This window comes from Pleurodeles waltl, chromosome 2_2 (assembly GCF_031143425.1).
Source record: "Pleurodeles waltl isolate 20211129_DDA chromosome 2_2, aPleWal1.hap1.20221129, whole genome shotgun sequence".
NCBI classification, from domain to species: domain Eukaryota; kingdom Metazoa; phylum Chordata; class Amphibia; order Caudata; family Salamandridae; genus Pleurodeles; species Pleurodeles waltl.
The window spans coordinates 810,442,806-810,467,322 of record NC_090439.1 but is presented as its reverse complement, the minus strand read 5'-3'; the positions used below and the strand labels follow the sequence as shown (position 1 = coordinate 810,467,322).

Below are 24,517 nucleotides of genomic sequence, written 5' to 3'. Positions count from 1 at the left end.
AGAGGCGGAAGGGCTTCCCCTTCCATCCCTGCCTTTGGGGGGTGGAAGGGAAGCCCACAGAGGGAGTTCTAGCGCTCCCTCTGAACTCAGTGGCGAGGACGTAATGGTTACGTCCTCAGCACAGGAGCACTGTGCCAGGGGACGTAACCGTTACGTCCCCGGCACAGAACGGGTTAAAGGAATTCAGGAAAAACGCCACATTCGCAGGTCCTCCTTCACTCCACCTGACAACCGCATGTGATGATGTGGCAAATGCTGACCAGAGAGTGCGAAGCCAAGGCGCCTGCAAAACGTCCTCCCTGCCCTGACTATGCGGCATGCAAAGTTCAAATGACCGAGGAGCACTTGAATTTCCTTCACCATAACATTCTGCTTGCGTAGGATGTCAGGTAACAATTGCATGGCCACCCTCTTGTCCTACGGCAAACGAGCCATCATAGACACTGACTCTATTTTAATACCTAAAAATGCCAACTCCGTGGAGGGCCCAACTGTCTTCTCTGGTGCCAACGGCACCCCTAAACCAGTCATGATGTCTTGGAAGTTTGTCAGCAACTCAAGGCATTCTAAAGAACGCAGCACTCCTATAATGAAAAAGTCATCCAAGTAGTGTGTGATATGTAAATTCCCTGTAATGTATGAGAACAACCATTGTTGAAAGCTTCTGAAGCACTCAAACAATGCACAGGAAATGGAACAGTGCATGGGAAGGGCTTTATCCACATACCACTGGCCATCAAAGTGTATGCCCAAGGGCTCAAAATCAGCATTATGTACTGGCTGCAAACAAAACGCCAACTTAATGTCACACTTGGCCATAAGCGTCCCCTCTCCGACTTGATCCACCAATGGGCAAAGTATGACACTGAAATCAAATCCTCTGGTATGTAATCATTCACTGAGGTTCCTTCTGACCATGAGAAATGCTGTATCACTAGAAAGTGGCTATTCTCCTTCTTGGGCACCACTTTGATGGGGGACACAATCAAATTGTCTAAAGGCCAGTCTGCAAATGGGGTTGCCATGCAACCCTCCTGTACTTCTTTCCGAAGTTTGTTTTGCACCACTTGTTTGTGTGCATGAACAGACTTAAGGTTATATGCTCACTGACGCGTTCTAGGTCCCTGATAACCTAATTTGAAACCCCATGTGAAACTGTCCAACAACAACAGTCTTGGTTCATCCCATCACTCGAGTTTCTCCAGCCAGAAACCCAAATTGCCCACATCAATTGGAGTAGAAGCCCTTCCCCCAGTATCTTGAGAACCCCAACCTCCCCTGAAATGTCATGACTGTGCTGTCTGCTGTCCACTGAACCCTCTGTGTGGCCCTAACCAGTACCCTGCTGCTCCTCCTGATGATCCACCTGCCCCATAGCAGTGCACTAAAGCGTGCCTACCAGAACACTTAGAGCATTCGTATTGGAATTTACAATATTCCCAGGTGCAGGAAGTTTTATTAAAGTCCCAGCAAGCCCCTGTTGTGGTACCTGTGTTCCCGGAATCTCTGCCTTGACTCTTACCGACCGATCCCACCGCTTCCTGGTTGGGACACCCTTGAAAACTGCTATAAACTATTGTCAGGCTGCTGGTCATAAAGATTGTCTTACCAAACTTTGCAGGGCCCATGGTGTGTTGTCATAGATCAGAATCTGTTGCACCCCACTGGGCCTCCAGGTCTACTGACATGCGCTCCTGGAATTCCTTGTCATACTAAGCCCAGGCGTAGCTTCCATAGTTGATATATCCTTTACGTATGACGTCCATATATTTAAATAAAGCAACTGACCACTCTGGGGTACTTTTCGCAGTATATGCTTGTTCGACCCTGCAGCTCTTGTGTTGGTTTCCACTGTCTTTTTGGCTTCTGTTTTGATTCTGTGCTGAACTTCGTTCTTGCTGGCTTTAGGACTCTGGGCACTTTACCACTGCTGACCACTGCTTGTGTAGCAAGCTGGGCTTCTTTGCAGATGCCCTGAATTTTTGCTTCCATTTGAACTGCTAGATGCTTGTTTTTGGTAACCAGGCCCCAGTACCAATGCTCTTTCCCTTGAAACTGTATGTCAAATTGCATAGGCCCCTTGGCAAGTCCCTTACGGCCCCTCTAAGTCCCTAGTAACTGGTATCCAAGGTAAGGTGAGGTCAGCAGGGCTGCAACACTTATAGTGCCACCCTGAGTGGCCCAAATAAATTAGAGGTTGCAGAGCTGCCATGTCAGCCTGCACAAGCAGCTTGCTGCTCGAGTAAGACTCTGCCTGCACCAGGCGCAGGCAGAGTCCCTGTTACTACCCATTGCCAGGTCTGTCACCCCTAAGGTAGGCCCCCTCTAGCCCAGAGGGCAAGGTACACTGTGCTATAAGTGAGGGCATATGTGCAGGAGAACAAATGCCCCTGTGCTGACATTTAAACTTCAATGCTATCCCGAGTAACAGGCGACCCATTGGATAACATGGGCTGGCAAATGACCACTGCTCAGATGTCCAGCTCTGCAACAGCCTGGCCGAATCTTCTAGTGTTTGGTATCAAACACTGCTTTTTAACCCTGAACATGATACCCAGGTTTAGGATTAAAAAACAGATGCCCAGGTGGCACCCTTAGAGGGTGCCCAACAAGTTACCAAGTCCTGTACTGTTTTGGCGGGCTATCCAAAGCTGCTGCCACCATAGACAAACGTCTGACATCCTGCCAGTGGTGTTAGCACCTTGGCAGGACGTAAGACAAATGGCCTGGGCAGGAAGGAGGTCACACTTCCTCCCTCCCAGGCTGGCTAGTGACATTAGCACTAGGGCGGTGAGCCTCAAACGCTTCCCCCGCCTTTGATGTGCCGAGATCTGTCCCCCCCAGCGGAGGATAAAGACCTTTTTGCCCCGCCCGGCGGCATGTACCTCCCTCAAACTAGCCACACATTTGAGGTGGGCTCGGAGGTCTGCACAGCCAAGGAAGGGTTCTGCCATTTTGGCAGACCCTAAGAGTAGTGGGTTCTTGGTAAGACAGTGATGTACTCCCACAGGAAGTTGTCACTGCAGGGGTGGACTAGCCGCAGGGACAGTCGCCCATTGGCCACTGTCCCTCACACCCTTAAACACCTCCTAAACTAGGTTTTAAGGGTCTCCCCTGGCACCAGAACTTAGATCTTACCTAGGGAAGAAGAAAGAAGCACAAAGAGATGTCTGCACCAACAACAGGACCTGGAATCCACTCCCAGCACGAAGAAGAGGACACATAGTGACCTAAGGAGAACAGTACTGGAACCAATTGCCCGACGTGTGCTGGAGGTGAAAACTTGTTGATCCTGATCAGAGGGACCCCTGTGGACACCGAAACCCCAAGGATGACTCCCCTGACTGGTGGCACCAGCCCCCTGTAAATTGCAGGAGTAAAGAAGTGCTGAGATCGAAGAACTGCAATCTAATGGGCTCTGAGTGCCTGAGCCCAAAGAAACTTGGTGTTCAGCATTTAGGGAGTGGGAGTGAGGCCCCTGCCAGGTTTCAAGCCTCTACTCCCCACCAAATGACGTCTAGCTGCCAGAAGTTCCATGGACCACCCTTGCAGCTACCAAGGCTTGTCTTTCGCCTGCATGGAAACCGACTGCCACATGACGTTCACTGACTCCAGGGCACCCCCCCAGCATAGAGACCGACATCATCAGTGACCCCTCTCTGGTGGGACTGCTGCCTGAGGACGTGACTTCGGCTTGGAGCAGCAAAGCAGCTTTGGCACGACCAGCTTGGTGGTTGACAGCTAGGAACTACCTCTGCAACTGGAGCCATAGGTTGAGATGGTGAAGACCCAAGCGCCAATTCCTGGTTCTGGCCCCCCAAAGACATCTACATCCAGAGGGTTGAATGTGAGTTCACCCCGAAGTCCAGTTTTGCAACAGAGTGCAAAATGCACCAGCCACTGCAGACCGTTCAGTACCAAAGACAGCCAAGTCACCTCTGCAACCGGACTCCCTGGACAAAGTAACAAAAGTCTGACTGTTGAATCTTGGTCTAGATCCCTGCAGAGCCTTAAGTTCCCGTGGGTTCACCGGAACTCACCCTGCAAGTGCCTAAGTGCTATTTCCCCATTGACTTCAATGGACTCCCTTTAAATTTACAAAGTACTGTATTTTCTAAAGAGTTAAACATTCACAACTCAGGTTATACAAAAGCTACAAAGTTTGTTTTGGTGTATAAATTACAAATAAAATCTAATCTAGTTCTCTAAATTGGTGTCGGATTTCTGTTGATTCATTTAATTTACTTATCGTCCATGTTGGTAATGTGAAATGCTTTACAGATGTTCCTCTAAGTAGCTTGACTGCTTTTTGCCACACTACCAGGACTGAGCTCGGGTTTGCTGAGAGTGAATCAGAGGTCCACTACTGGGTATTGTGTTGGTATTCCATGGTAAGACTACCTAGTCATACCATATTATACTTTCAACTTGCTGTCATTTTGGCTTCTGACCTCCTCTTTTGATCCTGTGCTGTATTTTGTTCTTGCTAGCTTTAGGACTCTAGGACTTTCCCACTGCTGACCAGTGCTAAAGTGCAAGTGCTCTCTGACTAAATTGGATTGGTAATTGGTTTACCCATGATTAGCATATTTTATTTACTAGTAAGTCCCTCGTAAAGTGCACTAGAGGTACCCAGGGCCTGTAAATCAATTGCTACTAGTGGGCCTGTAGCACTGATTGTGCCACCCACATGTGTAGCCCTGTAAATATGTCTCAGACCTGCCAGTGCAGTGTCTGTGTGGGCAGTTTGGAACTGCCAGTTTGACCTAGCAAGTGTACTCACTTGCCAGGCCCAAACCTTCCCTTTTACTACATGTAAGTCACCCCTACAATAGGTCCAAGGTAGCCCCATGGGCAGTGTATTTAAAAAGGTAGGACATTGCTAGAAATGGGGTTTCTGGTTGGCTAGTGTATGCACCTAAGCCGGGCAGAACCCATCCACTCTATTCAGGGCAAGGGGGTTACACAACCAGGATAACCCCTGCTCACCCCCTTGGTAACTTGGAGGCAATGTGTAAAGCAATTGCACAACACACAAACCACATGTGACACAATAAATACACCAAAAGGAAAACACAACACTACGTTATATAAAAACAAACTGTATTGCATAAAACATCATTAGGCCAAACACAACATCTCAGTAATTCCCTGATACCCAAGCAGTTGTCAGAACATTACAAAGTACTGTTACTCTGCAAAAGGCAGCAGTAGTCACAAACCACAATTAGGTTACTGGTTATTCTGTAACATATGCAGTAGTCAGGTAAACATTACTAAAAGAATGCACATCATAATACCATCATAAATGTCAAGACATCATCAGGAATGCACATGAATTTCCCCAAAGGGAAAGTTATATAAAACATTACATCCCAATGGCATTTGCCATCATAAAACTCTCCATCCCAATGCTTATACTGTAGGTCAAGACAGGTGAAGTATTACCCCTCAACCAAGGGGTGTAATCAACTATTACAGGTCATACTACACCATACACAAGGCTTACGAGGGCATCACACCTATCGAGGGAAGGCAGAGAATTAGGTGATCACTAAAGACAAAGACATGAAAACTCAGCGTGTCTGCGCTTATATCACAGATTATATGGTACTTATGCCGCATCCACTGTGACGGATACCAGGGCTCCTGCACTCCTATTAGGGGATACCCAGTACGAGATTCCAGCTCCTAAGGCCCCCAGTTACTATAATCTTTTGTTGAACCCTATACTCTGGGTAAGGCATTGGGATCAGCCACTGCACATCTTTTAACAGTACCTAAAATCTGTAAAGCAAGACGGGGGCCGTAAATGTGTGTACTTAGTCCCAAAGCTGTGGAACTCCTTGCACATCAGACTGCACCAAATAGAGTCGGAATCGTTTTTTAGGAAATCTTTAAAAACCTCGCTGTTCATGAACTAGTTGTTCCCCTGAATCCTGTACACAAATATGGTAAGGGTTGTGTTGATTGCTCTTAGCACTGGGAAGCCTTTAGGTACCCATGCACTCTATTACTGGAATTAAAGATAAAGCCCACACCAATTTAGAAACAAAAAATATATATAATAACTTATTTGAGATCAAAAGGACAAAAAATCTAATCAGTAGAACCAGAGATATGCAGTTTTAAAGATTTAAATGAAAAGAGTGCCCAGAAGCACAAAGTGCCAACTGTGGTAATCTGGTTGTGCCGACCAGGACAAAGTCACAAGTTCAGATTGACCGCAATGGCATGCGGATCGGAGACAGGGACTAAGTTAGGCTCGCTGAACAAAGTACCTCAAATCCAGGTTTGCAGAGCGTTGCAAGATCCTGTGTTGGGGAGGCGTCATGCAGTAGCAGGTCCGAGGGAGCTGCAGTGCGGAGTCCTGTGCCGTCGTCAAGGATGCTGGCAATGAGGGCTTTCGATGCAAAGTCCTGCGTTGAAGATGTGTCACGCACTGGTGGTTCCGAAGAAACTGCAGAGCTGCAATGCAGAGTCCTGTGCATTGTTGAGGATGCTGTTGACGGAGGCTTGCGATGCAGAGTCCTGAATCGATGATGCTTAGTGCAGTGGCGGTTCCAAAGACACTGCGGGCTGAGATGCAAAGCCCAGCATAGGAGATGCGTCGAACTGCAGTAGTTCCTAAGTGGCTGCGCGGAGATGCATTGTCCTGTGTCAATTCTGCTCACAGGACCACAGCTGGGCTGACAAAGTACCTTCAGGTCTGCGTTCAAGGGTTAAGAACCCGGGCGTCACCACTTTGGGGGATAGGATGGGGGGCAAGACTCACAGCAAGTAGAGTCCACATGCTGGGTTAGAGGTGGTGGAAGCCTTTTCTGTCCCTGAGGCTTCTGATTAGGTCAGCCAACTAGCCCGTGGAATTACTATGGCGGCCAAGATGCAGGTCCAGTCCTTCACTCAGGAAGAAGGGGAGCAGGGCAACAGAATAGCATTCCTTCTGGCAGAGGTGCACAGCGGTCCTGAGTCTTCCACAGGTCCAGAGGCTCTGAGGGTCCAAAATGTATACCTGATGCCCACTTTGAAGTAGGAGAAGGTTCCCAGAGGTGTAAGGAATTTAGAAACTCCCTTCCCTGGCCCAGATTGTCTGGGGCCACAACAGACAAGTGTCAAATCCCTTTGTGAAAGTGCTCAGACAGTGACTTTGTGATGTGCAAGTGTGGTAAGTGACAGTCCCTCCCCATCATCAGTCAGAGATGGCCCACCCTGCTACCACCTATTCCCATTTGTCTTTCTGCCTGGGATCAATGCACAAAGACCAACTGCTAATTACACCTAGCCAGGTGACCCAGAATACAGGTATCAAATAGTTAAAATGCCAACTTTCTAAAAGTGGCATGTTCAGAATTGACTTAATATCCGACTTTACCATTAAAGAGAGTGTCAAAGTACAATTCTTTAGACACAAACCTCGAGATTTCAGCCTTCTCCCAATTGAAAGTTATCACTTACTAGATGTAATAAGTTAACCCAATGTTATCATAGGGGAGAGTAAGGCCATGCAGTAGTAAAAACAAATTTAAGAGTTTTTCACTACCAGGCAATGTGAAAAGTAAAAAGTACATGTCCAACTTTTTAAATACCCTGTCCTCTGGGCAGTTTAGGGGTGGCATATATGTATGAAAAAGGAAGGTTTAGGCCTGGTAAAATGTTTATTTTGCCCAGTTGAAATGGCAGTTTAAACTGCACCAGAGGCTGCAATGGCAGGCCTGAGATGCTTAAAGGGCTACTTAAGTGGGTGACACAATCAGCACTTAATTTACAGGCCCTGTGAACATTTAGTAGCATTTTACTAGGGACTTACAAATAAATTAAAAGTGTCAATTGGATGTAAGCTAATTTTACCATGTTTAATATAGAGAACACAAGTACTTTAGCACTGGGTAGCTGTGGTAAAGTGCACAGAGTCCTAAAAGCCAACAAAAACTACTTCAGAAAACAGTAGGGTGAAGGCAAAAACCTTGTGGATGACCATGCAGAAAGGGCCAAGTCCTACAATCACCATATTATCTATGCCGCCCCCAATGCATTTCAGAACTTGTTCTTCCTCAGGGGGTGTACTTTCTCTTATAATCACATTATAAGCTTTATTGATACTGTAAATCGGACAGACTATACAACTGGGACAGGGAACTTGATCTCCAATGAGTGACATTAAAGGTTATTAAACAGTGGTTTGTGGCCCAAGTCAGAGGGTGTTTTCATTCATATGGGTCTCTTAGAGTGTACTGTAATTTAGTCTTATGATAATTAATCATACCTTCAAAATCCCTCTACCTTTTTGGCCAGAACACGCTGTTCTTGTATGGATAACTTGGGTTCCTCTAGAATAGCATGCTACGTGCTGTAAGTGGGTCAATGCCTCGTCCAGAGTAGTGATACACAAATACAGTCAGTGCTGGAAACTAGGATGATCCCGCCAGATCCCAACAGGTATTTCTGGATTATATCTGGGATCTGGCCGACCCAGGAAAATGTGATGAATTTGTCTGTATGTAATTTTCTGACACAAGACATAATTCAGCAGTTCCCGCACGTTGTCTACATTCCATTCTGTGCAGCAACCTGCAGGTAGCGAGGGGGGTGTCTTTCTTATTTACATTTATAGGCAGGCTCAAAACAAAGGCTAGATTTAAAGGGCCACCAGCCCTTCTTTAGTTTAAGTATTATCCTGGATGGGACCTACCTGGAGTCTATTACCTTCATGCCAATGCAATCGAAGGAAACAAAGGCACACAGCTTATCACTTCACAAGTGCTTTAGATAAACTATGACTTCAAGGCAGGTTTTGTGACTTTCTGCAACCTCCTATGTAAGAGATGTGCATACACTGTAAGAATACAAGATTTACCTGTGTGTATGAGTAATTACACAAATAATGATTTAAATGAACTTATTGTTTTTCTTTTACAGTGTTACTCATCCCAGTGTAGGGTGTCAGGGCACTTTACATCACAGAGTGACACAATAAATCAAACAAGTGTGTTAATCACTACAGTAAATGCTACAAAAGACAATGAGCATTATAAGGGGTGGGAATCACATATGTACAGTTGGGAGAAACACAAAGATAGGATATAAAATGTAACACGTTGGTTGTAGTTGTCTGTTCTAACATGACTTTAATTACTTCCCAAAGGAACCCTTCTTTGCAGTCCTAGAATAACCACAGATTGAGATAAATAATAATCAAAATTTATGACTTACAGTTTGCATGAAGCTCCTTGATACTGTTAAATAGATTACGGTGCTATATTAGGATTGCAGTTTATGAAATGGAAGTAACAAAATGATCTCAATGCCAAAAGTAGTAGCCCAATTATGGATGTATATAAAACACAAATCTGTAATCGGCATGTTACACGAGTTACTTTTCAGAAGGCACGTTAACCCTCTTTGTTACCTAATAAGTCAAACCTTTAACTGGACAAAACATAGAACTCTTGCAGTACTGCATTAACCACTAGAGTTACCTTACCATTATTATAATCCCCTCATAATTGTTGGTCACACAAAGATCACTTCAACAGGCGTCTTAATGCTGTAAGATATTTTAAAATGCAGCCTTAAGTAAGCTGGAACAAATGTACTGTCACATATGCCCTTGTCACCAATTTATTTGCAGATCTTTTTAAAATAAATGTATACATTGACTGGGAGACACTACTTTTAAAGCCTACCTGGCTCTTCCACAAACCTTCACCCCCCAATTTATTACTTCCCGAGGTAATTGTTTTGCAATTTTACCACTGATTACTGTACAGAAAAATAACACGTTTTAAAAATCGTATCCTATTCTTTTAGCTACTATCCACCTGGAATAGATAGTGCGCTTTAAAATGTGTATTTTGTACTGCTTTTAAAAAACGAGACTGACATGCTCCAGCATGTAGAAGTCAAAAGAGAACACCTATTGAGCTGGAGTAATGCCAGTGCTATACGAACACCTAGGATAAGTATGTCGCGAACACACTGTGGTTGCATCAGTGCGGGCTGGCCTTGCCGTACGTTCTGCGGGGAGCGTGAATTTGGCAGGAAGCAGACCGGAACGACTTCAACATGTCCACGGTATTACGAATGCTGCGACAGTGGCGAGGCTCCCGTGTCTTCTATCACACACTCAGCAGACTCCAGACAGTTAAAAGCAGACGCGCAGCACCGAGTACGGCTACTGTAAGTTCTACCGCCGATATTTCAAACTGCCTCCACCCACAGGTGCCCTTCAACGGTTCATTTCGCTGCTGTAGCTGCTTGTCTGCGCAGAGATTACTGAAGTTACTTTAAAAGGTCTTTAGCTAACGTAGTAAAGGGTCCATTGGTGCCCTATGCTAACGTGGCGGCCATGATTGAGGGGAGTTTACGGTCTTGAATCCTCCATTGTCGGCTTTGAAAATTGGATAGTTGAAGATTATTTTAAAAAGAGGTGATACGCTTTGGGGAGGTGATTAGGAAAACTTGGGACTTAACTAATTGTACTTTTGGGCACAGACAGTACAACACCTGAAAAGTAAAGCGGGCAGAAACTCGTCTACCCTAGTTGGGATCCGGCGCAGACGAACTCCGAATGCCTATAGAAGGAGGGGCGCCCCTATAGTCTCAAGTGTCGAGCCGACGCCCTTACGCGAACCTGGCTCTGTAACTCCACGTCAGGAGCTCTGGCCCTTTCGTTAGAGCGTCTCCTGCATACTGCATAGCTATCAAGTAGCTTGTGTGTCTTTTATGTGTTTTCGGCATTGCTTTAAATGAAAATATAAAAGTGCAAGTACTCGCTATTTAGAGTACCTGTTTCATTCTGGGAAGTGCCGGTACTCATTCATTGTAATGTATTACAGGAGTGCTGAGAAATGGAGGTACTAGCCCCTTCACATTAAAGAAGTGTAGTACTCAGTACCGGTGGGTACCTGCCCATTTTAAAGCACTGGTTTTCTGTATGCTTATGTGTGACGTTTAGTGATGTGTGACATGTTGAGTGACGCTTTATTGGTCATGTATCTCTCACTCTGGTCGAACTGTATAAACACCTGGAAACTGTGCTGCTGCATGCATTGGGGTGGGGTCAAAGGTGTGGCAATAATATTATAATTTTCCTTAAGCTTTTTTTTCATCTTTTACAGTTGACTAGCTACATATAAAATAGCATGCAGCTTAAATGAAAAATGAATTAAAAAAGTTGTTACTCATTGGGAAATGCACATTAGTACATTATACAGTCTTTTTAAGCACACTAGCATTTCCTGGATCAGCTCTCGAGTCCCACTTCCCTGTCTAAGGATCGTGATTATTCCCCATTTATGTGTGGAGAGACATTCTAGTTATGCCCTGCTAGTGAGTTCACATTTTAGAAGTTCCATGATGGCTTTGAGAGAGTCAGAATGGCTCTGTGGTGTAGTGCATCGGTCATAGCAAGTTGCCCGTGAAGGCCTGGCGTCCTAGTATTCAACCATGTTGCTCTTCCACCGCGGGTCACAGTCTGCTGCTCCTTCACAGCTGCATGCTGCTCAAGGGTGAAGGCCCTTTCACTTTGCCACGGCCCACTGCTGGCATGCGGTGTTCGTAACAATGCACACAGGGCCTCGGCCCCTTCAGGTCACAGCACTAAACAAGACAGCAGCCCTCTTTGCGATACAGCAATGCACCAGGGCGACAGCCCTCAATCTTCATGGCACTGTGATACACATGCATACTGCCTAACGTGATTAGCCCCCTACTTTTTTTTTTTTAGAACTTGCACCCTGCTTAGATTTCTGACAGCGGCTCTCTTTTCAACGATATAGTATAATGACAGTTTTTGAGACAGTAGAAGCTATATCACAGTAGTAGTTTCTTTCTCTTGAAAATACTTACTTGTTATTGTTAAGCATTCGAATTCCAGTTGATATGTTCCATGTAGTTGATCTGTCCATTTTTATTACATAAAAAGACTATAATTTTGAAATCATTCCATTCCATTGAAAGATTGTGGTGTGTAATAAACAAAAACAAATGCACTTTTCATTGTTGAGAGATCCACAACTACAGCTCGCTTCAGACCTCTTTGCACTTTCTTCTTTGTTTCCTGATTAGCAGCCGCAGCTGTTTCTTCACATGGGTAATATTGCTGTGAAGCGTCCTTAACCTGCAGTAGCTAGAGATCAGTGTTTCTGCTGATGCCGTCGAGATAACAGGCTGTTGTTACAAGATAAAATTAGACAAGCGATATTAATATTGTATCATTATGCAAAGACACTTTTAAAAACTTTTAAAATCATTTTGTAGTTTGGAAGATTGTGTACCTCTTTTTGGTAGCACCTTACAAACAACCCCCCCCCCAAAAAAAAACAAAAACTGTACTGCAGACCTCACAAAAGTATAGAACACTCAGACCCCACCCAACATGTTTTGTTGGTGAGCACAGATTTGCATGTATGAATAACTCTAAAATAATAGAGCTTTTACTTGGCTGACATGTGACATTAATATATGGATAAAGGACAAGCTCTTGCATGAGGTATGGGAATCTCCTAGGAACACCTAGCTCACCCAGGGCACAACAGTGCCTCTATTTTAGGGTCATTAGAATTGCTGCCACGTTGGTTGACGTGATTGTTGTTTACGTGGAGGTATTCCATAACATACAAATATATACGCTTTATCCCGCCTCTGCTTCAGACCATATTATTGCTGCATTGGGGAAGAGGGGTGCACCAATGACCACTGCAATTTGTTGTGTGGAAAAGGCTGCTTTATTGGCACAAGTGCACATAACAATAACATAACCTGGTCTTTGCCTTACAAAACTACCACCTCACTAAACATGGAATAAAACCTAACTCCCCAACCACCTCCCCTAAACTGCCATCACTCTCTCAGCAATTTGATGATACTGTCTTCCTCCCTCTTGCTCTGTACTCTCTCTAATTCAAAAGTCTGTTTCAGTTTTGTAAACCTGTTAACCTCAAATTGACATAACTTAGAAACCAACCTTTAAACTTTCTGTCTTGTCCATGTGTGTTCCTACCTAACCCTCCCTTTCCAGCGTGGACTGCCACTATCCCCAATTCTAAACTTGTTAAAAGCAAGGTAACTTGCCCTCCAACCGACACCCAGAAAAAAGACCTCTAATGGCCTTCCCTCCCCCTAAATCCTGTAATCTAAGTTTATTTTAAAATTGGCTTCAACACTACTTTAATTTGCAACAGATAAAGTTCCATGCCCATAAAAGCCCATAAAGGACAAATTAAAGAATTCCGTGTCCTCGTATTTAATGTCTAAATGCTCAATTCTGCTTATCCCTCTCTTCCTACAAAAAGCTTTCATCTCCTTGTTGAGCTTATGCCATGCCCTCTCCTCTCTATAGCTACTGGGCGAAATGCCCCGCGCCACGATCTTCTCAGCATGAATGCCATCCAAGCTATAGGATAGCCATACCACTGTGATTAAATCTCTTCTAGATCTTTTTTCATCTGTTTTATCAAAGCCAACCCATTTATTCCTACCATATCATTTTCCCCTACATGCAACAAAAGAATATCCGGGCACACTCCCAGCCGTAGCAAATTATTCAGGCGAGGCAACAGCTCATGCAACCTCATCCTCCTTTTTCTGTGCCATTTGTACATAATACAAAGATCGGTTAAGACCCTGATGTGTCCCAAAACTGGTTTGCTGCACCTGTCTGTCCGCCTGTTTTATAAAGGAATGCCCCACAATCCATATCTGGGTTAGGCACTGAACCTGTAAAAAACAGCAAACACAGCAATCGGTGGTGCATCTGCCTTATTAACCCTCCCTCCACCTATCTATTGTAATGCTGAAAACAGTCTGATGCCCATCTGCCTAACTGCAAGATTCTGTCACTACTCCAACCGGAATTTCCTGCCGCAGTAGTCATACCTATCTGAAAAGAGGGCATGCCAAATATTGAGGCTTCCAACCCTATGCCATGCAGACTCTTGCACAGTACCGCCAATAATTGAAACGTGGATATCGCACTCCCATCCGCATGTAAAAATACTTGTGTGCCAGCCAAGAAAAAACTCAGCTTGAAGTTGTTTACCCAGCAATACCAGGCAAATAGCTGTTTTAGGTTATGCCAGAAGCCGTACCTCCTTTCCTTGACCTCTTTGATGTGTTTTAGATTTGTGCAAACATAGCTGAATCCCCTGGTGACGAAATTGTACGTCCCCCATGTAGTACCCTGTCCCCCCTTTTTGCCCAAAAGCTCAGATACTCTGAAAGCCTCGGAAAACATCCATGTCATGAGAGTGTGAAAGAGGAGTCTCCCTCGTACCACCACTTACGCTGGGTAAGGTTCTGATAAGTTCTCCCAACTATGCAAAAGTTATAGGTTCCCTCTTCTGACCCCCAGCAGCAATTCTGTGGACTAACCCGCCAATATTCTCCTGCTCAGCTCGCCCACCGAAAGAGAGTAGCCCAAGAAGAGCTTACCCATAAATGTAATACCTGCCAATTTTTCTGGAATACTGACTCTCAACTGCCCTTTTTCGATGAGCGTTATCATGTGATGAACTATATCCTCTATCCTTCTTTTAGACTCTGATCTGTGGCAAGCCACACTATTCAGAAATTCTGACTATGCTTTTGCATTGTCACTCCTGTTGAAACTGTCAAAGTATTCCAAAACAGTTGTAGCATCCACTGTCTCCTACTCTCCACAATTCCTGGGGCATCAGTGTTCTGGCAGGGTCTGCACCCAAAATCAGCCAATTAAATTTCTTCCACTGTGAACGAGACAAAGAGTCCGCAATGTCATTGTCCAGACCATGGACATGGCGAGCCCTAACACGATATCATGCTTTAGACAACCCAGTACAAACACCTGCTGCAGATTTAGTACCTGAGGGTCTCTGGCAGACTGACAATTAACAACGTGTACCACTGCCCTTTTGTCTGTCCGCAAGAGGACTTTTTGTGTGTGGCAATTGGGCTTCCCATAAAGACAATGTGACCACTAAGGGAAACAGTTCTAAGAATGCAGTACTCTGTCCCCCCATGCCTCCATTCCTGTGGCCACTCCTCTACATACCAGTTGCCTTGCCAGTAAATCCTAAAGCCTTTTCCTCCCGCCGCATCTGTGAAAACTTGTGCATCCCAATTTCAGTTCCTGCCACGTGGACATCGGATCTCATTTAAGGAATCCAGGAAAAATGCCACATTCGTAGGTCTTCCTTCACTCCACCTGTCAAACGCATGTGATCATGCGGCAAATGCTGATCAGAGAGTGCTAAGCCAAGGCGTCTGTAAAATGTCCTCCCTGCCCTGACTATGCGGCATGCAAAGTTCAAATGGCAGAGGAGCAGTTGAATTTCTTTCACCGTAACCTTCTGCTTGTGTAGGATGTCAAGTAACAATTGCATGGCCACCCTCCCTCTTGTCCGACGGCAAATAAGCCATCATAGACACTGAGTCTATTGTAATTCCTAAAATACCAACTCCGTGGTGGGCCTAACTGCCTTCTCTGGTGCCAACTGCACCCCCAAATCAGTCATGATGTCTTGGAATTTTGTCAGCAACTCATTGCATTCTAAAGAACACGGTGCTCCTACAATAAAAATTCATCCAAGTGTTGTGTTGTATGTAAATTCCCTGTGATGAATGTGAACATCCATTGTCAAAAGGTACTGAAGCACTAAAGCAATGGACAGGAAATGGAACAGTCTGTATGCCCAAGGGCTCAAAATCAGCATTGTGTACTGGCTATAAACAAAACGCCAACTTAATGTCACTCTTGGCCATAAGCTCCCCCTGTCTGACTTGCTCCACCAATGCAAGGGCAACGTCAACTGACGAGTATGACACTGAAAGCAATCCCGGTATGTAATCATTCACCGAGGTTCCTTCTGATCATGACAAATGCAGTATCACTAGAAAGTGGCCCTTCTCCTTCTTGGGCACCACTCCGATTGGGGACACAATCAAATTGGCTAAAGGGCAGTCTGCAAATGGGCTCGCCATGCAACCCTCTTGTACTTCTTTCAAACATTTGTCTTGCACCACTTGTTTGTGTGCATGAACAGACTTAAGGTTATCCGCCCACCGATGCGTTCTAGGTCCCTGATAACCTAATTTGAAACCCCATGTGAAACTGTCCAACAACAACAGTCTGGCTTCGTCCCGTCTCTCGTATTTCTCGTGCCAGAAACCCAATTTGCCCACATTAATTCCCCCCCAGTATTTTGAGAACCTCGACCTCCCCTGAAATTTCCTGACTGTGCTGTCTGCAGTCCACTGAACCCTCCCTGTGCCCCTGACCTCTACCTTCTGCTGCTCTTGACGATCCACCTCTCCCATAGCAGTGCACCAAAGCGTGCCGACCGGAACAATTAGAACATTCGTATTGGAATTTACAATATTCCCTGGTGCAGAAGTCTTTATTAAAGTCCCTGCAAGCCCCTGTTATGGTGCCCGTGTTCCCGGAAAAACTGCCTTGACTCTTACCCACCAATCCCACCCTTCCCCGGGTGGGACGCCCCTGAAAGGGGCTTTAAACTATGGGCAGGCTGCTGGCCATAAAAATTGTCTTACCAAACTTTGCAGGGCCTTTGGTGTGTTGCCATAAATCTGAATCTGTTGCACCCCACTAGGCCTCCGGGTTCACCGACATGGGTGCCCGGAATTCCTCGGCATACTAAGCCCAGGCGTAGCTGCCATAGATGATATATGCTTTGTGTATAACGTCCATATATTTTTATAAAGCGACTGACCATTCTGGGGTACTTTTCGCAGTACACGCTTGTTAGACCCTGCAGCTCTTGGATTGGTTCCCCATGTCTTTTTGGCTTCTGACCTCCTGTTTTGATCCAGTGCTGAACTTTGTTCTTGCTGGCTTTAGGACTCTGGGCACTTTACCACTGCTGACCAATGCTTGTTTAGCAAGCTGGGTTTCTTTGCAGATGCCCGACTTTTTGCTCCCATTTGAACTGCTAGATGCTAGTTTTTGGATTCTTTTAGTGTACTGAGGCCTGCTAATGAGGCCCCAGTACCAATGCTATTTGCCTTGAAACGGTATGTCAAATTGCATAGGCCCATTGGCATGACCCTTAGCACCCCTGTAAGTCCCTAGTAACTGGTATCCAGGGTACCTATGGCAAGAGTGGTAAGGAGAGGTCAGCAGGGCTGAAGCACCTATTGTGCCACCTTGAGTGACCGAAGTAAAAGAGAGGTTGCAGAGCAGCCATGTCAGCCTGCACGATCAGCTTGCTGCTCGAGTGAGACTCTACCCATTGCCAGGTCAGTCAGGCAACCTCAGTCTCAAGGGGCATGACCGTGTATGAACCCTCATTGGGGACATCAGCAGTTCATGGTCCACAGGAAATGTCGGTGCAACAGCAAGACAGACGATAGGCAGATGTTCAATGAGGCACCATATGCAGCGGAAGACTGGTTGTACGCACCAGAGAAGGGGCTGAAATGACAATGACCAGTCATGCTCCAGTTCCACCAGCAAGGGTGCACCGAAGATCCGAACCATGCATTCACGGCACAGTGGAGTTGGTGGGAGCGGCTCCATTGCTCTGCGCAGCTGTAAAGAAACAACCACTGCGAATCAGAAGAAATAGCAGTAGTAGTCCGCTAATCAAAGCCAAAATAATTGGAAAGCTACCAAACACACTTGAAAAGAGCGAATGGATGGCTCACGGGATGACTCCGAAGACAGTCTGGAAGATGGACACGAAACCAGACACGACAGCCTTAAAGAATGAACAATCCCAGTGGTGCTTAAAGCATTGAATATTCTGGATACCAGTTCTCCAAAATGCTTGGGGAAGTTGATATTTAATAGGGATTGTATCTCGGCTGATGATCTCGCAATCTGGAGAGCATACGTCTCTTTTGCGGATGTCAAGGCGACCTGTTTTTGAAACAATAGCACCTTTAGCCTGCTCAGCTTGTCATAGTTCACATTAATAGTATCTATGTGGGGCGACATGTCAGATACTTTTATCTCTCGTGTGGGGGGGAACAAAACATGTCCATAACACGTAACGACCTTCGAGACCGAGATTGCGTAGGCAATTCCTGGTCGCATGCCGCAACAGCTTTGATCGTTCAGTACCACTTAACTTCCATTGGAAAGTACATGAAATACCGAGCAAATCAAAGGGACGGGAGTACCCTTCATTAAACAGGCAAAATTCGCGACCCCCGCATTGCAAAGACCGTGAAGGGACACCTGCTTACATATCATGGAATGACTAACAGCAGTCTCACATTCGCTTCCGCTAAGAAAGACCTCAGTTTCGCCGTTCATACATTTATAATGAAAGGGCAACTCCCACTCTTCCTTAATATAGCTACCTCCTAGTTGCTCGTACCTTCCCACTGCAAGATGTTTCAGGCAGCTTGAGAAATGAAAGGTTGAAATCGGTAAATTAATTATGGCATGTAGGAGCCAGATAGTTGAAGGACTCTGCTAACGTGAAGGGCAACTTATCTAACTTTTCTACGTGAAGCATGGTGAAACTAGCCTCCCTTTTAGCCATTGTCTGTTGTTCTTTGGAAAAATTAAAAGCAGAGAAGAATTCACTCCCGTTAATATACTTCCATGGAATGCGGCCATTTTTCAGTGTCTGTAAAGTCCAACCCAGCTGCATGATGGAACGTAGCTGTGTTTGCCCATGATATAACCGGGACAAGTCTGTCTGAGTGATATCAATAGCAGACGACACTATATTTGAAAATGAATAAATCCTGTTGGACAGTGTATTCATGCTGTTGTCGACAACAGCTAATGCCTTTTCTAAATTTTCTTTATCCAATTGCCTTAAAGGCGCAGCAGCCTCAATCTGGGAAAGTTTCAAAATGTCATTGTACATAACATATAAAAACCTTCTTGAGCGCTTTTTTCTAGGACACAGCAGAAAATCCTGCAAGTCTACATCTTCAGAAAGAGTGTTCAGGTGTTTCTTAACTGCGGCTAACGTGTTGGTCTGTACCCATTGCTGGCACAGCTTACCCACACTGTATGTCGTAACTATACCTGTATGTTGTCCCGATACAAAGTGAGGGTCTGGCCTGTTAATTGAAAAAACCCCTGAAGAGTTTAAAAAACGGGCATGACACTCATTAGTGTCAGTGGGCCATATTAACCACCCGCGGGGACTGGAAAGTGGAGAATTATAGGTACCAGCCTTGACCATTACATCTAGCCTGTCCTCTGTGATATTAAGGAAGTATTGCCAATCTTTAAACCTTGCCGGAGTGGGGATACTGGGTGTGTTCAAGTCTTTAATTATTGCTAACCCCAGACAGGATGTCTGCTGAATAGTGTAATTTAAGAAAATCATTTGCACAGGAATCAGGCATGCTCGAAATAATGCCTCCCTACCCTGTATCTGCCAATCTTGTGTTCCCCGTACACTTTTCAAATCAATAGTGCTCTTCCAGTATTCGTAACCTTCAACTGCGAGCCGGGAAACAAAGGGATCTGAATAAATCATTTCTGTATCAGTTAGCAAAATGTTCCTAATTTGCGCCGGAGGTATTTTAAAATAATACGATTCTGCTCTTTTTTTGTCATGCCCAAAAAAGTATGTAAATTTATCACTATAGTACTTTGGGCTCCCCACCGGTGGAGTGGAACAGTGTTCCCACTGAGTGTAGTTTAATACTGGCCTGAATCTAGTGGCACGGTGTAGGTAGTAATGTCCCCAATTGTTATAGCAGAACATTTCCCCATAATTCATTGTATGTTCATATACATCATCACTTTCAAATAGTCCTTCATTTCAGTTAGCATAGAATCAACTGTTTGGACATCCCAATCATCAGAGACAACATCAGGTGTAATTACATCAGTCATTGAAATTTTGAACACGTATGGTATTTGAATAATTTCTGTAAGCCTGTATATATCGAATGGAACTTTGTTCCACACAATCCCATCAGAAATCCGTATTGCTGTAATATTTACAGGGGACAAGTCTCTTCGGACCTTATGTGAAGAATGATATGGAGTTAAAACTTAATCAACAGGCTCCACAGAGTAGCGATCAGGAATATAGTGACCATTTAAAAGCAAAAAGAAAACAGTCACAAAACCAATCCATAAAAATAATGCAAGAAATGTCAAACAGAACCATAAATAGTTCCATGGGTATTTCAAATAGTTCTTTTTAGGCCTTTGATACAGCTTACTTCTTTTTGAAACATTGTCAATCACCGTAGTGGATGAATCTGAAGAAAAATCATCAATGTCAATGAAATAGCCAGAGGCAGTCTCTGCAAACACGGGAGCCGGTGCACCATCTGTACTTTGATCCACTTCACGTGGGGGCTCTTGGTAGACAGTGTCATTAGTCTGTGATGTGTTTGTGTAAAAAACAGCTAGATCTTGAACTGGGGTGGTCACTGAAGTAGTGACAGGAACTAGCAAGAGTTCATTTTCCGCCCTCCCCATGGTCGAGGAGGTGTCTGGAACAGCATTAGACATTGTTGCATAGTCTGTAGTGGTGATGTTCATCCTACTATGTAGATGTATGTCCTGTTGGGTAGTGAGAGGGGATCGGGAACAGCCCAAGGGACCTCTTGGTCTACTGTGAAGGATCGGCCACATGGTGTAATTTGATGTCATCAATGGAGATGAATCTGTTCGTTTTGAGAACCAGACAGCGGTGATAAGATGACAGTCCTGGTGCCTTGAATTCCTAAGACCAGTGCAGGTGCTCTGTATGATGGACCAAACTCCTTCTTCACTGTGATCTTCTCACAAACTAGATCCCCAACTTTAGGAATCCAGCCAGTCGAAGTTTTCGCTAAATCCCTTATTCCTAAAGTGGCAGCACTTGCAGATGATTTATCATCACGAAATTGCTGAAGCTCCTGTAAAACAGTGAGATGTTCATTTATGTCAAATGGTGTTTCTGCTGCCACCATTCCAGGGGCATCAAGATCTGGGACATACATAGTATCCCAAAGAGAACCTCATATGGAGTGCGTCCCCTCAAGGACCGTCTTGGCAGATTATTCAGTGCTCTCTGGACCCCATATAGGTGATGTAACCAGCTGCGGCCTGAACCTAATACTCAAGCTGTTAAGGACTGCTTTAGATCACGATTCCGCCTCTCCACGACCAAATTTCCCTCAGGATGGTATGGTGAGGAGTAATGGAGTTCAACACCCATCGTCCCCATGGTGACCCTGAATGCCTTAGAGGCAAATGCAGGGCCCTGGTCCGAATGGAATGCTGCAACCGCATATGTACCGATAAAGATCAGCAAGTCTTTTATAACAGTCTGGGCGTCAGTCGACTGCTGTGGCCATACCCACAGGAATCTAGAACAAGAATCTACAGCGACTAGAATGTATTTGTATGCGCCATCAGGCTGTAAGGGATTACAATGGTCCAGGTACACACACTGTAGTGGCCTGTTGGACACTAAGAGGGATGTCTGTGGTGGGCGATATTAGAGCCCTTTATCTGCTGGCAAATGTCACAGCAAAGGACATACTGTTTTGTTCGTCTGCATAGACCAGGCCACCAGAAGCGTTTCTGTAGGATTTTTATTGTGGCCGATATACCGGCATGTGCAGAAGCGACACCCTCATGCGCTGCTTTAATTAGATCTAATCTCTGGTCTTCGTTGGGGATCACTCGATCTCCAACCCCAGGAATTGTGTAAGCAACATTCTGCGCACTGATATGGTAAGTATAGTTTGTAGGGTATCCTTTCGGAAGGGGCCTGCCTGCAGCCAAAGCTTTAACGGCAGTCAATATTTCATTATCCAATCTCGTCTGAGAACGAGTCTCCTCAGCCACAGAAGCCGTAGCTACTGCTGCTTTGGCCGCTTCATCAGCCAATGTATTACCGGTTACGTGTACTCCTACATGTTGGTGTCCCAATGTATGAACTACATAGACACACAGCAGCTTCTCCTTAAGATCAGCCACCCTCCCTCACAATATTTTGTGTTTAATGGTGTTCTCTTTAGAATCTCTAAACCCGTTCTCTTTTCAATGATTGAGATAGTCATTGTAGGACTTAACGCAGTAATATGATTCACAGACTATTAAAGTCCGACATCCTGGCTCAGTATGTTTGAGCGCTAGAATAAGAGCCTTAAGTTCAGCCAACTGGGCCGTGCAGTCCCCTAAGGTCTGCATGTAGGTATTGTGTTGGTGGAAGACTCCATCTTTCATCACTCCGCTCACGGCTGCGCAAGCTGCGGATTATTGATGTTTAGTACCTACTGCGGGTTGTGCTGAACCATCAGTGTATATGACAGTATGGTATCTGTCTAGTGGCAAGATATTGTTCGTATTGGAGAAACTCTTGTGTCTTATGTTTTGGATCGAATATATATGGCAGTCAGAGACGTTTCCCATTGAATCCAACGTGGATGTAATGCTTTAGCGTTGAGAACGCTTGCTTTGGTGACAGCCTCTAAGGCTGGCACCGGAGAAACAACAATAATACGTTTTCCCTGGGCAAGTGGCCTCTCTTTTATGACGGCCATCTGAACTGCTGTCAGAATTTTTTCTGTAGGTGCAAAACGCTGTTCTGCATTGGAGTATAAATGTGATTTATACGCTATAGGTAACGTGTCACCCTCGTTGAAGGTGACATAAGTAAATCCAATGGCATCAGCAATTATTCTGATGACCAAATTTGTATTGTCACATGTGTGCAAGTGTTTAGCTTCTAGCAGGTCCTGTTGCATTTCCCTAAGGATGAGGGTGTGTTCAACCGTCCAGTGTCTGCTAGAAAAATTGGGCTGAACCAAGTCATAAAGTGGCTTGATCCATTCTGCATAATCTGGAATGTATGTTCTGCCAAAATTAAAGAAACCTAGTAATGACTATAGTTTCTTAAGTGTGTTAGGAGGGTGCAGTTGAGCACATTTTTCCAGAAAGTGCTGGGCCAGGCTCTTTCCCTCATGTGATAGCTCATATCCCAGGAATAATACACTGAGAAAGGCGATCTTGCTTTTCTTAAAGTTTAATTTGTAACCGAGGTCTGCAAATCCCAGAATGATCCGATCGACCCTTGTAAAATGAATGTCAAGGACGTCGTCTGTGAGATATATGTCATCCACATAGGATAACGCCTCAGAATCAATATCATGTAATATTGATGTTGCACGGGCTGAAAATAGCCCTGGGCTATTTTTATAGCCTTGAGGTAAACAACAAAAGCGTTTCTGAGAGCCAAATGAGAATACACTCAGGTCCCGACTTTCATGTGCTAAATTCTGGCAGAAAAATCCATTAGATATATCCAACGTTGTTTTATATTTTTTGCGCACTATATTGTTTATTAGTGCTGTGTGAATTTTGTATAGCATATGTGCTTGTATGACTAAGTGTCTATAATCAATGACTATTCTGTATGAATGGTCTGGCTTTGCAACGGGGAATAACGGGTTATTCATTGCAGATGTACAGGGCTCAATTACTTCGTGGTAATCGAGCTGAGTGAGGATCTCCCTCACCGGAGCTTTTGCTTCATGTTTAACAGGATATTGTGGCTGCTGTTGGGGTGTAGACCTAACGTAGACCTAACGGGAATAACATAGCAAGGAGACTCCTTGTCCCATCCTACATGATTGCGATATAATGCAGGTGCCTGTGCTAGAACCCATTCAGCAGCATAGGCTTCTTTATCTGCTTCCGGAACAAGATCGGAGAAAGAAGGCAAAAGGACATCTTCCCGACGCGGGAGCTTGTGGACATGTTCAGGTGGCCAGTCTCTTTCGGCCAATAGGATATCACTAGTAAGTTCATCCCAAAATATCACACTAATGGTGCACTCCACATCTCCCTCTATCTGAATTTTCAAATCATAAACCCTATCGGGCGGGAGAACGCGACCGTCCGCTGCTTCAACTGCGATGTAATTGCTAGTTGTTGTTGCATCGAGATGATCTTTCAGACTCTGGCGACATATCGTGACCTCTGCTGCGCTGTCTAACAGAGTCACTGCCCACGTCTTGTTCTTCACCAGTGTTCTCAAGTATACTGGCATTTTTAGCTGTCAGTGCTGCCACCTTCTTCTTTTTAAACTGTGGCTTTTGCTGAGGAATCTTTTCTTCTTTTTTAATGGTAGACTGTTGTGAGTCTTTCTTTTCTTTCACGTATTCATGACGTCGATCTTGACGGCCCCCTCTCTCGCTACATCTATCCGGTGCATCCTGAAAGGAACGAGAGGGATGTGAATTAGTATATCTGTCTGGAGTTTTAATGTTCTCCCTATCTCTGAGATTATATCTCCTTTCGGAGTTCTCCTGGTGTGGAGAATCAGCTCACTTATTCCTTCTTTCTTTGAAATCTTTTTGTTTGTCCCAGTGCTTCTTAGGGCACTCTTGTGCCTGCTTTGTACCTTCCTTATGGGTGGAACTTTGTAACTTCAATTTCTTTCGTTTGGCTCCCAAACTATCCCGGCCTATACTAGTATAGGTGTCGGAAATTATTTTCGGTAGCTGTCTCTCTTGTTCCTCGTGTGGAGTTTCCCGGAGACGCTGGCGTATTGCCAGTGCTACCGCTTCCCCTTTAATATTACTGAGTATTATTGAGGAA

The 24,517-nt window shown here is 44.9% G+C and overlaps 1 protein-coding gene across 2 annotated transcripts in view; it reads left to right on the top strand.

Annotated features, from left to right (window-relative positions):
• Nucleotides 1–9,933: 9,933 nt before the first annotated feature.
• Nucleotides 9,934–24,517, top strand: part of LOC138282643 (regulator of microtubule dynamics protein 1-like) — a 528,856-nt gene continuing 514,272 nt past the window's right edge. The window contains exon 1 of one of the 2 annotated variants that reach the window (XM_069220438.1): nt 9,934–10,176. In XM_069220438.1, coding sequence (XP_069076539.1) covers nt 10,063–10,176 — 114 coding nt within the window. In that variant the 5' untranslated portion in view covers nt 9,934–10,062. The remainder of the gene's footprint in view (nt 10,177–24,517) is intronic. The other variant, XM_069220437.1, reaches the window with a different exon arrangement.